Source organism: Aplysia californica, unplaced genomic scaffold, assembly GCF_000002075.1.
Source record: "Aplysia californica isolate F4 #8 unplaced genomic scaffold, AplCal3.0 scaffold00668, whole genome shotgun sequence".
Taxonomy (NCBI): domain Eukaryota; kingdom Metazoa; phylum Mollusca; class Gastropoda; order Aplysiida; family Aplysiidae; genus Aplysia; species Aplysia californica.
The window spans coordinates 41,124-56,320 of record NW_004797938.1 but is presented as its reverse complement, the minus strand read 5'-3'; the positions used below and the strand labels follow the sequence as shown (position 1 = coordinate 56,320).

General features: G+C 40.5%; 1 protein-coding gene across 1 annotated transcript in view; it reads right to left on the bottom strand.

Annotated features, from left to right (window-relative positions):
- Nucleotides 1-11,647: 11,647 nt before the first annotated feature.
- LOC106013117 (protein neuralized) overlaps nt 11,648-15,197 on the bottom strand; it is a gene marked incomplete in the record, with an annotated part of 4,973 nt that continues 1,423 nt past the window's right edge. Inside the window, 1 exon segment of the mRNA XM_013088003.2 lies at nt 11,648-12,228. Coding sequence (XP_012943457.1) covers nt 11,879-12,228 — 350 coding nt within the window.

Genomic DNA, 15,197 nt, shown 5'->3' with positions numbered 1-15,197 from the left:
TAATTGGAATTTTGTTTGTTTTAGTAAGGTTTTACGGCACTCGCAACTGCATAAGGCCATATGAGCGTCAAAGGGTAGATGTCATCCGAGAAGTCCAAACGGGGAATCAGGCTTACTACATGTACTCTGCTAATCTCTCTATCTATAGCCTCAACAGCACAAAGTCTGCTTCGACTATCAAGGCACCCCGGAAATAGCAGTTCACAAGAGAGTGACAAACATACAAAAGAAGTAGAGGCAAAATGACAATAGTAAGGATGAGGAGAGAAAAAGCAGCAGTACCCCTCATGTTGTGTCGGTACAGTATGAGCGTGAGATTGATTTATAAATCAGCACTTTTATAATTCTACTGAGCATAAGAACATATTAATACCACCCCCCCCCCCCCCCCCCCCCCCCCCTTGGGAGGGCGCAAACAACACATGCCGGGCGGCCCGGGGGGGGGGGGGGGGTAATTGGAATTTGGGTTTTTATGAGCCCATTTTTACTCAGTTGCATGATCCTCTACTCTAAAGAAGTGAGAAGCGTGAACTAAAACAGCATAGGCCTAAGGTCATACGAGCGCGCGGGACACATTGAACATTTTTCAGTTGGTAGGACATTTTGAATTTTGCCCGGGTGGCGGCCGAAGCCTACTCTTATCGATTTTGGACTACCACCAAGTGATCTTTAACATGCGCAACTTGCAGACGCGACCTGCAAGACTTTTCACCCTTATCCGAGAAGGCTAGTTGTTAGATCTTACCTACCATAAGATTAAGATCAGGGGAGTGGCTGAAAGACAACAGTAAGAGGGGGCCAAGGAGTAGCAGTAGGAAGGCTACAGAAAGAGTCAGGACCCCAGAGGAGGGGGCAAAGGAGGCGAGGGGGGTGGGGGCAGAAAGTGGAGACGAAAGCAGACGAAATAATATTGTTAGTCGGGGGTATCCAGAAATCTTGACCCACACCAAAAGTGGGCATTGCCTTACCTATAGAGGTGAAGTTTGGTTTCATTGGAGTGTATATTTGTTTCATTAAAGAGAAAACCCTCCTTGTCTTTTAAAGAAATTGAACCAGGGGCAAAAACTTTACCTTCGATTTTCTCAAAACAGCACTTTTCGGGATAGCCCCCTTGTGCTTAAAATCAAAAGAGACAAATTTTCCGTTGCTATCTGGATTCGAATCCGGGTCCTTCTGAAAGAGAGGCGAACACCTTAACCTCTCGACCAGGAGAGCTCCCTGATTGCTGGGTGCACAGGAAACTGAACAAATGGGTGGCCATTGTTGGCAGAGAATGCAAACAGGAAAGGGTTAAAACAGAAAAAAAAGAAACTCCCAAGTTCCAACAAGAGAAATCCTGTTTATTTTCTTTTTCGAACACTGTAAGCTACAAGATAAGTCACAGTAAGCATGGAAAGCAACACAATATGTAAACTAAAACATTAATTTTCCTTCAACAGAATGGAATTAATTGTAGACTCTAAACAGCAAAAATCAAAATCCTTAAATGTTGCACATAGCTGATACTAGAGCTGGGCGACGAATCTAGTCGGGAACCGATTCCCAAGACTAAGGCAACGAAAGAAAAGTTCCGACTCCTTTTTACGTAAACCAGCCGTTACCAGTTACTTTAATCAGTAAAATCTTCTTTTTTTATTTTTAGAATTTATTTTTGAAAAATAAAAATTGATGCTTCGTAGAGTTCCGAAATCACGGTTATCCTAAATCTTGAAGATGTTCGGGGCCAACCAGGTAACCACCGGAAAAAATCACATCAATAGAAAATAAGTAATTGGGATCGGAGTCGATTCCTACGATTCCTAGCTTTCAATAACCGGGAATCTCGCCGCCCAGCACTAGCTGATACCTCACCCAACAATACAGAGAAAACGACAGTTCTAAACAAAAGTATAAATGCGAAGGGCGAAATAGTAACGGCTAGGTGAATGAAAGACTCTTATGAAGCCAAACTGCAAAACGACGTTTATCGGAGTCTTGCATCCACCCATCAATAGCAGTCCTCTAGCTGTAAGCTTTCACTAGCGACAATCCAGCCCTTTTCTTTCAATGAAAAGATCAATCACTATCAATCCCGTAACTTTCTTTTCCAGTCACATAGAAAAAACACAAATTATGTGGTTATTGAGCTAGAACTGAACTTTTTATTTACGTTAAAGTTTGTTACATTAAACTAGCCATTTGTATGATAAACTTAAAACTACATATGCCATGGAAAATGGCTAAAAAATTGGCCTCACGCGCTGCGAGGCAGTGTTACTGGCGGTAGGAGGTAGGCTACCAGCCATCATTATCAGGGTGCACCAGAGACGCATGTCCATGGGGATGGACCTGACCTAGGCTGTCCCTGATGCAAATGTACTGAGAAAGGCTAGGACCTGACCCATCAGTTTCACTTTCTCATCTTAGCGTTATCTTTTTTTATGAAGAGCACTTCCGCTGAGATACACAGTGTTTCGCATTTTATTAGGCTACAATTTAACATGACCCTCTCTCTCTCTCGCTCTTACTCCACTCCCCCCACCCCACCCAGAGAATTTTAATTTCGTACATTCGGTACAATGCAGTTTAGATAAGAAAACCAGGGTAGCTTTATTCACACAAAATATGAATAATCATTACTAGATACAGATGTCTTATGCTCCAAGTATAGAACGTCAATAGAACATGTTTATTTATAAGATCATGAGGGCGGTTTGTTCACACAAAATGCGACTAATCATTACTGTTATTGATTACAAATAGATAAAGATGACATATTTTTAAATATACCCGTTCATTTATACGAGCATAAAGAAGGTTTATACGAGTGCGGGGAGTGTTTATATAAAGGCATAAAGACATATATTTCAAATACATTGTGTTTCTTTGAGGTAAGTGATTTTCACGCCATGCAAGAGGCTCTGCACACCAGAGCACCCGCCAACCACCCACTCATTTATACTATGTGTGACTGTGAGACTGGTACTGTTAGTGAGGTAGAACATACTATAACCATCTGTGTGTATGCGTACAGATGTGTGAGAGTGTGTATATGGATGTGACCACATGCATCATGAGTGTGTGTGTGTGTGTGCGTGTGTCTGTGTTTTTGTGTGTGCGTGTGTCTGTGTGTGTGTGTGTGTGTGTGTGTGTGTGTGTGTGTGTGTGTGTGTGTGTGTGTGTGTGTATGTGTTTGTGTGTGTGTGTGCGGGTGTCTGTGTGTATGTGTGTCTGTGTGTGTGTGCGTCTGTCAGTCCGTGTGAGTGTGTGTGCGTGTATTTCGTGAAGCATCAAACAAATAAAATAAGCTAGCTTCTGGACAAAAAAAGATCGATCTTATCAGATTATTTTGAGTGAGTAGACAAGCAATTTTAATGTTATATTTTAATAACAAGGCAAAAAAGGCCGCAGCGCCTGTAATACAATGAATTGACAATAATAGGAAAATGACACAATTTTTACACACTTTGTAAGCAAAATAATAATAATACATTATGATAATAACAATAATAATAATAATAATAATAATAACAAAAATAATAATAATTATAATACATTATGATAATAACAACAAGTAACACTGACATAGCGCTCTACCCAATTAGGAAACAAGCTCAGAGCGCGGTTCAGTAATTAAAAGTAGACATTACAGTTATATATAAAGAATATTTTCACAGGAGTGAAAAAGAATGACAGTCTTCTTGATCCACAAAACTACGTTTTCAAATGGATTTTAAAGCACCACTATTTTATTTTTCCTCTCAATAAATTAAATTTCAATCCCTAACGAAAGCTCTGATTTTCATAAATCATCCATGAAAGTTAATGCCGTCTGTAGTCTGTACTTATAAGTTTAGATCTGACTTACATGGATGAACACTGAAAGAAATGCTCTTGAAATTAAAAAATGTAGGCAAACTATGTCACGAGACAAAATAATTAGTCTGATTTTAGTTAACATAAGGTACATATCAATATTATTTGAGTTGATCCATATGAAAATATGTCTTCCATATACTGATTATCTTTAAATGTTTATATTTTCATGTGTTCACATGATGACCCTTCTCCGAGGGGGTCAATCTGTACATTAAAAAATCTGGAATATTGCCACAACTTCTTACGATTTTTAATGAAATACCTGAAGATTTAATTGTATTTTACACTTCATATCGTCAGAGTTTTGCACCTACCCAGACACAATATTTAGCGTCTGTGGCAGTGCGAATGTTTAAAAAAAAAAATGCATGTTTCAGAGGGGGAAGGGTTTTATTTACTTTTCGTAGGAGTTTTCTAGTACTTGTGACACAAGTAGGTTTCAAGCAAGCACTAGAGATTAGAGGAGCTCCTACTGAGTAGCTTGTAAAGAAATGAAAAAGGAGAGATAAAGACAAACAGATATTTGATAAGAAAGAAGGAGCAAACCACACCAGGCCACCCACCAACCACACACTCCTGAACTCTGAAGAGCTTCACAAGGCTGAATGCACTAAAACATTTAGAATTGAGCGAGGTTCTGGACCAAAGTCAATCAAAACAACAGCCCGAGACGGACTAATGAACAGCTAGTCAGACAACTGCAGGAAGAGCAAATGTTTTAGTTTTTAAGTAAGGTTTTACGACACTCGCAACTGCATAAGGTCACATGAGCGCCAAGGGGTGGATGTCAACAGAGAAGTTCAAAAGGGGGAATCAGGCTTACTCTGCTCACCTCTCTAACCTAAAGAGCACAAAGTCTGCTTCGACTATCAAGGCACTCCAGAAATAGCAGTTCACAAGATAGTGACATACATACAAAAGAAGTAGAGGAAAAATGATGATAGTAAGGATGAGGAAAGAAAAAGCAGCAGTTCCCCCTATGTTGTTCCGGCACAGTATGAGCATGCCATTGATAAATCAGCCCATTGACAATTCTACTGTGCGGAAGAACATGTTAATATCCCCCCTTCGGGAATGCCCTAAAGACACCTTCAGTTGTCTGTAGCACTGCCCCGGGGGGTGTTGCTGAACTGCGCCACCACAAGCAGTGGTCAGCGAACTGAGCAGGACTCAGACCTGCCTGACTCGCAAGGATGTCAGCCTGCCATTAAGCTTAAAAAACAGAAAAATGTTACAAACCAGAGCCACTCTAGTATCTCGAGTGACAAAAGAAAACATTTAGCTGCTATTTATACTTGACTAACTCAAAGAAGAAGCTACAGTGCACTTGCTGCGATGGTGCGAAAAGCCCAGCAACATAAAAGGCGGGTTATTTTAAAATGGGATACTTCTTTTTCACCTGCCAGAAAGCATGGTCAATAGAAAATCTTCGTGGAAAGAGTATAAAATCAAAGAACTCGCATTCACGCTGCACTCCGACTCGAACCTACCTCAAAGTGTGGTCTGTTTGAGTAAAGAGAAGTAAAGGGAAGTACATTGACACGATAACAGTCATTCAGAATGGGGAAAAAGACAGAGAAAAACGACAGAGGGAAAGAAAAGACAAATTTATATAAACAAACCAAAAGTGGACTTTGTTAACAGTATGAACATCGGATAACTCTAAGCCGTCCTTTTCATAAATCAGTTTTTTGTCCTTCTGCTGGAAAAGTTACCCACTTATATGAACTTATCATGACGATATAAAAAAAAAAAATCTGGATATTTCCGGGTTCCTGGATTTGATAGGAAAATTGGCGCTACTGTACTTCAGTACTAACACCAATATTCTATTTGGCTTACTTTCACAAGCATAGTGCCTTGGTGAAGCATGTCGGAGCAGCGACCGTTAGGTGGCCACAGCAAGATCACAAACGCACGGGACCCACCTAACACTTCCTAGTTTACAACAAAATCTCATGCTGAATTGTATGTCTGTCGATTAACTTTTTGAACCCCACCGGACGCTGGGAGCGTCCGGCGGTAATAACCCTTTTCCCCATCAGACGCTGGGAGCGTCCAGTACTAGTGACTGTTTCGTTTTATTTAGTTTTAGTTTTTGCTTGTTTTTTGGAACTATTGCCGAACCAAGTTATTTTTAGTAATGACTAAGCCTTTGACTCCGCTATTTAGAAGTTGGAGGTAAGCTTTTGGGGTTATAATGAGACATAGTGCACTAGGTTTAGGTGACTGTAGAAAAAAACTCCGGGAAACGGTAGAAAAAACTCAGGGCTTAAAGAGTTAAGAAGCAATTTTCTGATGTTTTCAAGAGTCATACAAGTCTTCTTCTTCTTGTCATATTCAATATTTATAAGCAGGATCTTCAAGTTAACGTCTGTTTCTAATAATACACAGCTAAATAATAGGTGAAGAGCCAAGAAAATTCTTAACGCAACCAAAAGACAAGCCCCCCCCCCCCCCCCCCAACATACATACACACACTACACTCACCCAACCGTTCTTCCCACAGAACAGGATGATACTTATGAAGCAAACCAAGCAAGTGGCCATGCACAAGGCTCTTTGAAGGTGGCGTCGGTGGCCTAGTGGTTAGGCCCTCGGACTCCAAACCGTAAGGTCGTGGGTTCGAATCCCGCCAGGGGCCCCACGTTGTGTCCTTGGGAAAGGCACCTTGCACAAATTTTCCTCACTTCACCCAGGTGGAAATAGGTACCCGGCTATAGACAGTGAACGATCTTGTCAGTTTGATTGTGTTTGAGCGCGTGAAATCCGCAGCTTGCACTGTATGCTTCCGCGGAAGCCGAGAATGTTTCTGAGGGTTCTCAGAGGGTCTGCTGGGGTAATAATAGTTGTAAAGCGCATAGACCATGCTCTTGAGCATGGATATGCGCTATATAAATGCAATTATTATTATTATTATACAGAAAAAATCCTCTAAAACTTGTGGCAACATTCCAGAACATCTGACACACTGAAGATATCTTCAAGCAAGTCAATGGTCTACATCTTAGAGCATGATGTTGTTGTTTAACTGAACGTTTTACGGCACTTGCAACACAATAAGGTCATACAAGTGCCGAAGATCAGTGGTGTTACCAGAGAGTAACATACACAAAAAAAGAAGGAGGAGAGAGAAGGATGATAGTTTTATATAGGAAAGAAGAAGCAAACCACACCAGAGCACCTGCCAACCACATACTGAGAGTATTCTTATGCGACAACTCGTCAGTCCCATATATTAGTTCTTAAAACAATGGCAGGGGCAACTTGTGAGTTGTGAATATGAAGAAAAATATTATATTATTCACAGGTCAAAACAGACCCACGAAGAATAAGAACATAAACAATTTTCCATTCACTATGCAGTCTTAATCATAGCAGTCCACACCGCACTTTCCTTACTTCTCAACATATAAGGAAAAAAAGCTCTGTTTCTTTTTCTTACTTCAACACACACAAAAAACAACAGAAGAAAGAAAAAATTCTTATTGAATGAATGATCAAAAGTGAACTGTACAAAAACAATTCTCAGAATTCTTATGAATAGTCAAGCATGGGATTACACAAAGTAAGTTTAGTTTTGTAAAAGTTTTATGGCGCTTGCATCTGCATAAGGTCTACAAAAAATAAACAGAAAATATACACTCAGAAATGATGCGAGCATATATATATATATATATATATGACTGTTCTGGGTGATCTTCTCTTTGACTGTTCTGGGTGGTCTTCTCTATGACTGTTCTGGGTGATCTTCTCTGTGACAGTAATTTGTTGTGTATAATTGTTCAGTGTCGGGCAAAATTTTTTCTCCCTAACTGTTCCATTTTTTTGGATAATATTATGTTACTCACATCTTTCTGTATTGTTGTTTGCATTATATATATATAATGTATTTATATATGTGTGTGTGAGGCAGCGTGGTGGAATCAGGCTCTCGTCAAAATAATTAAAGGGAAGAAACCTGCATTTTTCCGCAGGTTTGTGAACTTTAATCAAATTTTTGTTTTTTGGCTCAACACCTTTCATGTCCATTAAAGAACTCATTTCTGAGTGGATTTTTCTGAAACGTTTCTAAAAGGCAGAAGAAAGGGTAACTTTTCAGTGATATATTTGTGTGAGGCAGCGTGGTGGAGTCAGGCTCTCATCAAGTTTTGGCCATGTACAGTTATTGGTATCATCTTAAAGCTTGTTCACTTGTTTTTATTTGGATGAAAAAAATATCCATTTATCTTGAATACAAGTTGAGATATTTGCGAATGAAGGAGGTGGGGGTCACCTGTTTTCAGAGGTAAAATTAGTGAGAAAATGGCCAAAGATTAGTTGTTTCATTAGCATAAGAGTCCGTGGTAACTGAAAAGTTACCTTTTTTTGTGCCTTTTATCAACGTTTCAGAAAAATCCACACACAAATGAGTTCTTTAATGGGCATGAAAGGTGTTGTTGCATCTAAAACGGGTGGTTCTGTGATTTTCCTTCCATCCCGGGGTAGGAGATAAAGCAGTGGCTGTAGGTGCAATGCCACAAACAAAAACCCAACTCCATCACAGAGAGATTGTAAGAAAAATGAATGGGTATTGGTGTCTGTTGTATTATATTGAGAAGTTGTTTGAGGAGATAAAGAAGAGAAAGACGCTATTAAGAGCATAGTTGCTGTGTGTTGCTGAAATACAAAAATAATAATATAATAATAATACCAATAGTAATAATGATACCAATTGGAAGCTAGATTCCCCCCCCCCTCCTCCCAGAGCAACCAAGTCCTCTCATCCGAGAGATGGGGGCAGGGGAAGACATGGCAGATCCCAGAGGATTAATGTTGTTAACAAGCAAGACGCAAATGGTCTCTGCACCTTCTCTGCAGTCATAGGGCTCTCCGATAAGTGCATGCTTAATACATGTATGTAGCTGGGTATTCCCTCCGTAAAGTCACATCCAGTACAGTGCTGACAATGAACCTCTGCTTTCCACCCCACCAATACCCGACCCAACTCCAGGTCAAAGAAAGGTTGTCGATGGAGAGAGGAGAAAAGAAAAGTTAATAAATGTAATAAAGTAAAACAATAAAAACAATAAATAGAAAGAATAAGAAACATAGTAAAGTAATATGTCTCTTTTCGGGACCACCCCTTGACCCGTTAGCTTCCTCTTTTTCTTTCCCTATACGAAGAGTACTAATCCCCCCCCCACCACGAAGAGGTGGGTCTATTTGGGGGGGGGGGGGGGGGGGGGGAGGTGTTGAGCCAAAAATAAAAAAATTGATTAAAGTTCACAAACCTGCGGAAAAATGCAGGTTTCTTCCCTTTAATTATTTTGACGAGAGCCTGATTCCACCACGCTGCCTCATATATATATATATATATATATATATATATATATATATATATATATATATATATATATATATATATAATGCAAACAACAATACAGAAAGATGTGAGTAACATAATATTATTAAAAAAAATGCAACAGTTAGGGAGAAAAAATTCTGCCCGACACTGAACAATTATACACAGCAAATTGCTGTCACAGAGAAGATCACCCAGAACAGTCATAGAGAAGATCACCCAGAACAGTCATAGAGAAGATCACCCAGAACAGTCACAGAGAAGATCACCCAGAACAGTCACAGAGAAGATCACCTAGAACAGTCATAGAGAAGATCACCCAGAACAGTCATAGAGAAGACCACCCAGAACAGAGACAGGTAAAGGGGGCTTCTTGGTGACAGCTTATACCCAGCACCAAGAGGAAAGGGGCAATTAAACTGCTGTCAAAGTAGAATACAGTAAAATAATATACCACAACAAAAATACAAATTCGCCATCTCACAGGATAATGATGCGACCAGTAATCAAAGCAAACCCAAAGCTTGAAATAGATATTCTCTTCAATACATATGTAATAACAAATTAATAACTCCATCACATAAGATGGGGAGAATTCGAGGTGGTACTGAAAAATAATACACCCACAAGATGAGCTGGCAGAACAGTAGTTTTACACACGTTACTGTGGCTTGTAATTCAATTCAGAGACAAGCTACGTTCACCGAGAAAATATTATCAGCATCATTCCACAACTGCCTTAATCAATCTCTGAAGGGAGAGTTTCCAGATATAGCCTTTATGGACAGGTAAAGACATCCAGGATTATCTTACAATAATGTCGTTTAGTACTGTGTCGTTATTTCCTTCCTGGCTTTTTACTGAAAAATAACGAGTGCCCAAGTTAAGGTTGGGTACTCCTTTTGTCTAATTTTTCTCAAAACTTAAAAAATGATTAAGACGCTTGAGGAATGCTGCTGCAGGTATGAACGCATGTTTCAAGTTCTGAGCAGGAGAACTATGTACAACATTACTTGTGCAACAGTCAAACACAGGCTGTCACCACAAGAAATACACAATAGGTCTTTTGGGTACTCTATCTTAACCCAAATTTTCAAGGACAATATTGAAAAAATAATAATTACACCACAAGCTTCTAAAGAAATTACGGATTAATATTTAGTGAATATTCAATACAATTCTCTGTAGATTGGCTACTTCAAGAATACTGGACATAAAAAATACATATGAACACATCTGCGTGGGTCATTGAAATAAACCGCTTGTTACGAAATGTGTTCAGAACTTTGCTCATAAAAAAAAAGAATCATGATCATTACGGTCATCAGTAGTACAATGAACATTCGCCTCAAAGTGCAAAAATCTAATTATATAATAAACAAAACTATAAGGAGGCCTGACACAAAACAGTGAGCCATCTACAAGCATGTCTCCACACGGGCAGTACTAAAAGAGGCAGACCAAATCTTCCACCAGGATAGCAAGGGACAGAGCAAGATCACAGAAATTTCAACTAATCAACTCATACATTAACATGTGGTGGGCGCCAATACAACTTTGCAATACACGAGTCTTTTCTCTTCTTTTTTTTTCTTAAAGTGAAGAAAAAGGTTATCACTTCCTGAACATAAGAGCTACAGAGTACTGCTGCAGCAATGAATAGTATGTGTGCATGGGTTTTACACCCCCTACAAACACTATTAAGTTATTCCAGAGGTAAGATCTCAAAGTTTAACATACATCTCCAAAAGGACCGAGGAAAATGGACGGAGAGCCCTGAAAACTCAGCAAAACAATCCAAAAAGCAGCTCAAGAACGCCCAGGCTGGGCTTCGAACCAGGGTAAGACACTTTGTAGTCCAGCTGGATACTTACTGAGCTTACGGATCGCCCGAGCAGTGCGTGTGATTGCTGCCCTAGCCAACAACAGACTACTAATAAGCCGTGACCATTGGCAGGATCGGGTCCGTTCAGGACAGTTCGGTCGATTTGGTCGGGGGGGGGGGGGGGGGGGGGGCTAGTCAGATTTTCCTCAAAGGGAGGGGCAAAAGCTACCACGGTGGCACAAACCGACAAAACCGGGGATGACCTTCGATAACAAATGTGAGGCAGCGTGGTGGAATCAGGCTCTCGTCAATTTTTAGGCATGTAGAGTTATTGGTATCATCTTAAAGCTTGTTCACTTGTCTTTATTTCGATTAAAAAATATCCATTTATCTTGAATACAAGTCAAGATATTTGCGAAAGAAGGAGGTGGGGGTCACTTGTTTTCAGATGTAAAATTAGTGAGAAAATGGCCGCCAAAGATTAGTTATTTCCTTAGCTTATGAGTCCGTGGTAACTGAAAATTTACATCTTTTGTGCCTTTAATCAAGGTTTTTCAGAAGAATCCACTCTATTGTTTATGCAGTGACAACCTTTTCTTCACTTCTCCAAAAAGAAGATGTGAAAAAATTAACGTATTGCAAAGTGTTATCAACGCCCACCACATGCTAAAGTCAAAACACTAAGATGGGGGACTTAAGAGTCGTATCAAACTCCTAGCTCTGTCCCTTGATACTCAGGTGATAGACTCACAGCACGAGACACGAATCCCCATGCTTGTTTGTTCACCACGTATTTGGGGGTGTGGTTGTTGGTGGTTGGGGGGTGGGGGGAGGTGGTGTCCTGCCGAGTTCTAAGAGAGGTACACATTGGCCGTGGCCACTATCTCCCGATTACAAATAGGGCAGGTGGAGGCGTTCTCCGCGCAGTCCTCGCAGGCGACCACGTGGCCGCATGGCATGAAGATGCAGCTGATGGTCCGCTCCTGGCATATGATGCAGGTGGTTCGGTGTACCAGATACCTGTGCTCACGCTCTACCAGGCGTGCCTGCTCCTCAGGGCCATCCCTGGCCGGAGCTGCGCTGTCTACCGAAGCTGGGGGCTGACCTTGATCCTGACCTTGATCTTGGCTGTCCTCCCCGGCGGCGTTACTCACCCGTGTCTCCCCAGCCTCTTCTGATGTTGTTGTTGCTGCTGTTGTTGTTTTTGTTGATGTTGTTGTTGTTGCTGTATCCGACGGAGAAGCTGAGTTCTCGTCGCCGTCGCATTTGTCAGAGGCACTGTCCTCGTCAATGTCACCTACACACGCAAATCAGATTTGAGACAATAGCGTTACTTTTATCTGCATAATATACAGTGTATACACTGTTTTTGGTAGTATGAGTACGTGTTTTAAGGCCCTATTGATACAATTTGGTAATATGAGTGCAATAAAAATTTTTTTTTTAAATCGACTTTCCTTACTGCTGCCTAAAATAATAGACAGACAATTATAAAAATCTGTAAGCAAGTTTATAATGTTCACTTTTTCACAATATTTTACAACAACGCACACTTTTTTTGTCTAAACCAATCCCCCCCCCCCCCCCCCCAAAACAAGCAAAAAACAAAACAAAACAAACAAAAACAACCCCAACCTTTCTTGCGCCAAAGAACATCCATGTTGGTACATTAAAAATATTTTATACTTATACTCCTTTCTTCAAATTTGGCACATTCTATTACAACGTGTTAACAGCAAAAAACATTAAGCATGCTTTGCAAAAAATAGATTTTTTTTCCCTTCAATGAGATGTCTATGCATGACATGCATGTGTCCAAGATTTTAAACGACTTAAAAATAACTCTGCCTGCCTATTCGTTAAAAGGTCATTGGTTTCCTGGGCGTAACCTTCAAAATGCTGCGGAGTATCCTTGTTAATTTGCTGTTCCCAAATTTTGGCTCAGGTAGATGAATAAATTTGCTTTTTTGATTTTGTGTTCAGCGTCAGAAAAAGGGAATTTTACTGCTTTTGTTGTCAGGAAGTTTGAAAGACTTTTTGGCGTAGCTGCGAATAGTCTCATTGCCACTAACAGACATGGCTAAGAAGATAAACAAAAGCACAGGTTTTACCAGTTTGATTTACAGAATGTACTTGAACACTTTGGCGTCACATCTTGCCGATAGGCAAAGTTTACCACCCAGTTTCTTTGGATTTCCCCCAAAATGCCTTTGCCTTTGATGGCAAGGGTTTTTACTATATGAGCCTTGTGATGGCAGTGTTTATGAGGAGTTTCAAAATTCTCTTGACAGACGGAGACGTCAAAGTGCTCCTACAGCTTCAAACAGGAGAGGAAGTCGAAAACAAACAATCAGGAAGGAAGTTTAGGGGGAACTTTTCTACCATGCCCAAAGCCATTTCGAGTGCAGTTACACCAGAAAAGTAGACTGAGGCTTCAAAACAGAGCTTTCTTAGGCTTCAGTTATTTGTTTCTGCTAGGGCAGCTGAGGTGTCATTTTTTTAAAAATCCATTCGCGAAAATATTGGCTCCATCAGGACATTCATCAATAGACTGATTGTATGCTTTTTGGTGAGCATATTACTCTGTAGAGTTTTTGTTGTGCTTTTCTCAAGACTTTTATCAATGGTTGGCACAGATAAATGCCAAAGGGGTAGTTTGAAAAGGCACAGTGATCGTAGGTATTTTTCAGAAAAAATCAACTTCTTTTCAAGTTGTAAAAAGCTGTAAATAAGAAATTTTGATGGCGGTGTGCAAGCTTATGAAAAAATCAGGATCCATGTGTTGGTGAGTATGTCCTTGCAATCTCGTCACACTCTGATACAACGAGCATGGATAATTCCATCACACTGTTATGTAGGGTGTAGCCCTTTCTGTGCGGCTGTCGAGATCACAGCTTTTGATGACACACTTGAAAGTGTTTAGGCTCCTGTGAGGCTCAACACATCAGGGATGCCATCAAAAGAAGCACAAGGTAACAGGTGGCCTGACTCAGTAATGTCGCCGACTTGGATAGATGTTCATTTAGAGGAGGAGGAGGAGGAGGAGGAGGAGGAGAAGAAGAAGAAGAAGAAGAAAATTTCCCAGCACACACACACACACACTTTGCACTTGATGATTATGAGACAAAGTGATGAGTGAAGCTAACAAGAGTTATAAAACATGCCTCTCAGAACTATTCACTACTATTCAGTATTCATTGGTCACAACATGAACAGCTCAAGGGCATCAGCGTAGCGGATGTTTTTTTCAAGAAATGAACAGTAGGCTGTTGTAATGAGCTCCCCTTCCCCTTTTTGAAATGGTGATGTGACATCATTGTATAGTACAGAGAGCGAGTCGGCACATCGCATGCTCTGTGAGGACAGCTGCAAATTGTCAGTGAACGTTGAATTGCAGAAGTTGCGGATGGACTTATATATAAGAAAAAACAAACAACATTCGTACACGAAATTCGAATGGCATGAATAGTGACCACACACTTCGAAAAGTTTAAAAAGTCAATGAACTTTTATTTCTTCAAAATTGCCGAGGACTACTTTGTACAGCAGCAGGAAATTATTCGAGGTGAAGTCTCTTTCTGGCGTGCAAATCTCCTGGAACTTAAAAAAAAAAGTAGTCCAGGAGAGGTCTCAGTTTCGAGAAATAACCACGCTCAGGGTTGTAGACAGTCTCCACACTGCAGTTGTTGTAGTCATTCAGACGAGGGAAAAACGTTACAAGGAAGGGGGAAGCAGTCCCAAGGCGTGGCTGCAGCAAACATTGGAGCGTAAGTGCAAGAAGGTACGTGATCCAGTAGGATAAATAATCACAACCTTAAATGTTTCATGCCTACAACTGACACAGGTTGAGATCATTCCAGGGCCGGCTGCTTAAAAATTATTATTTTTTTTATAGTAGACGGTTTTACGGTGCTCGCAACTGCATAAGGTCATATGAGCGCCAAGAGGTGGGTGTCAACAGAGAAGTCCTTACAGGGAATCAGACTTACTCTGCTCACCTCTCTAGCTTCGACAGCACAAGGTCTGCTTCGACTATCAAGGCACCCCGGAAATAGCAAGTCACAAGAGTGTGACAAACATACAAAAGAAGTAGGGAAAAATTACAATAGTAAGGATTAGGAAAGAAAAAGCAGCAGTTCCCTGTTGTAGATCAGGCACAGTTATGAGCAT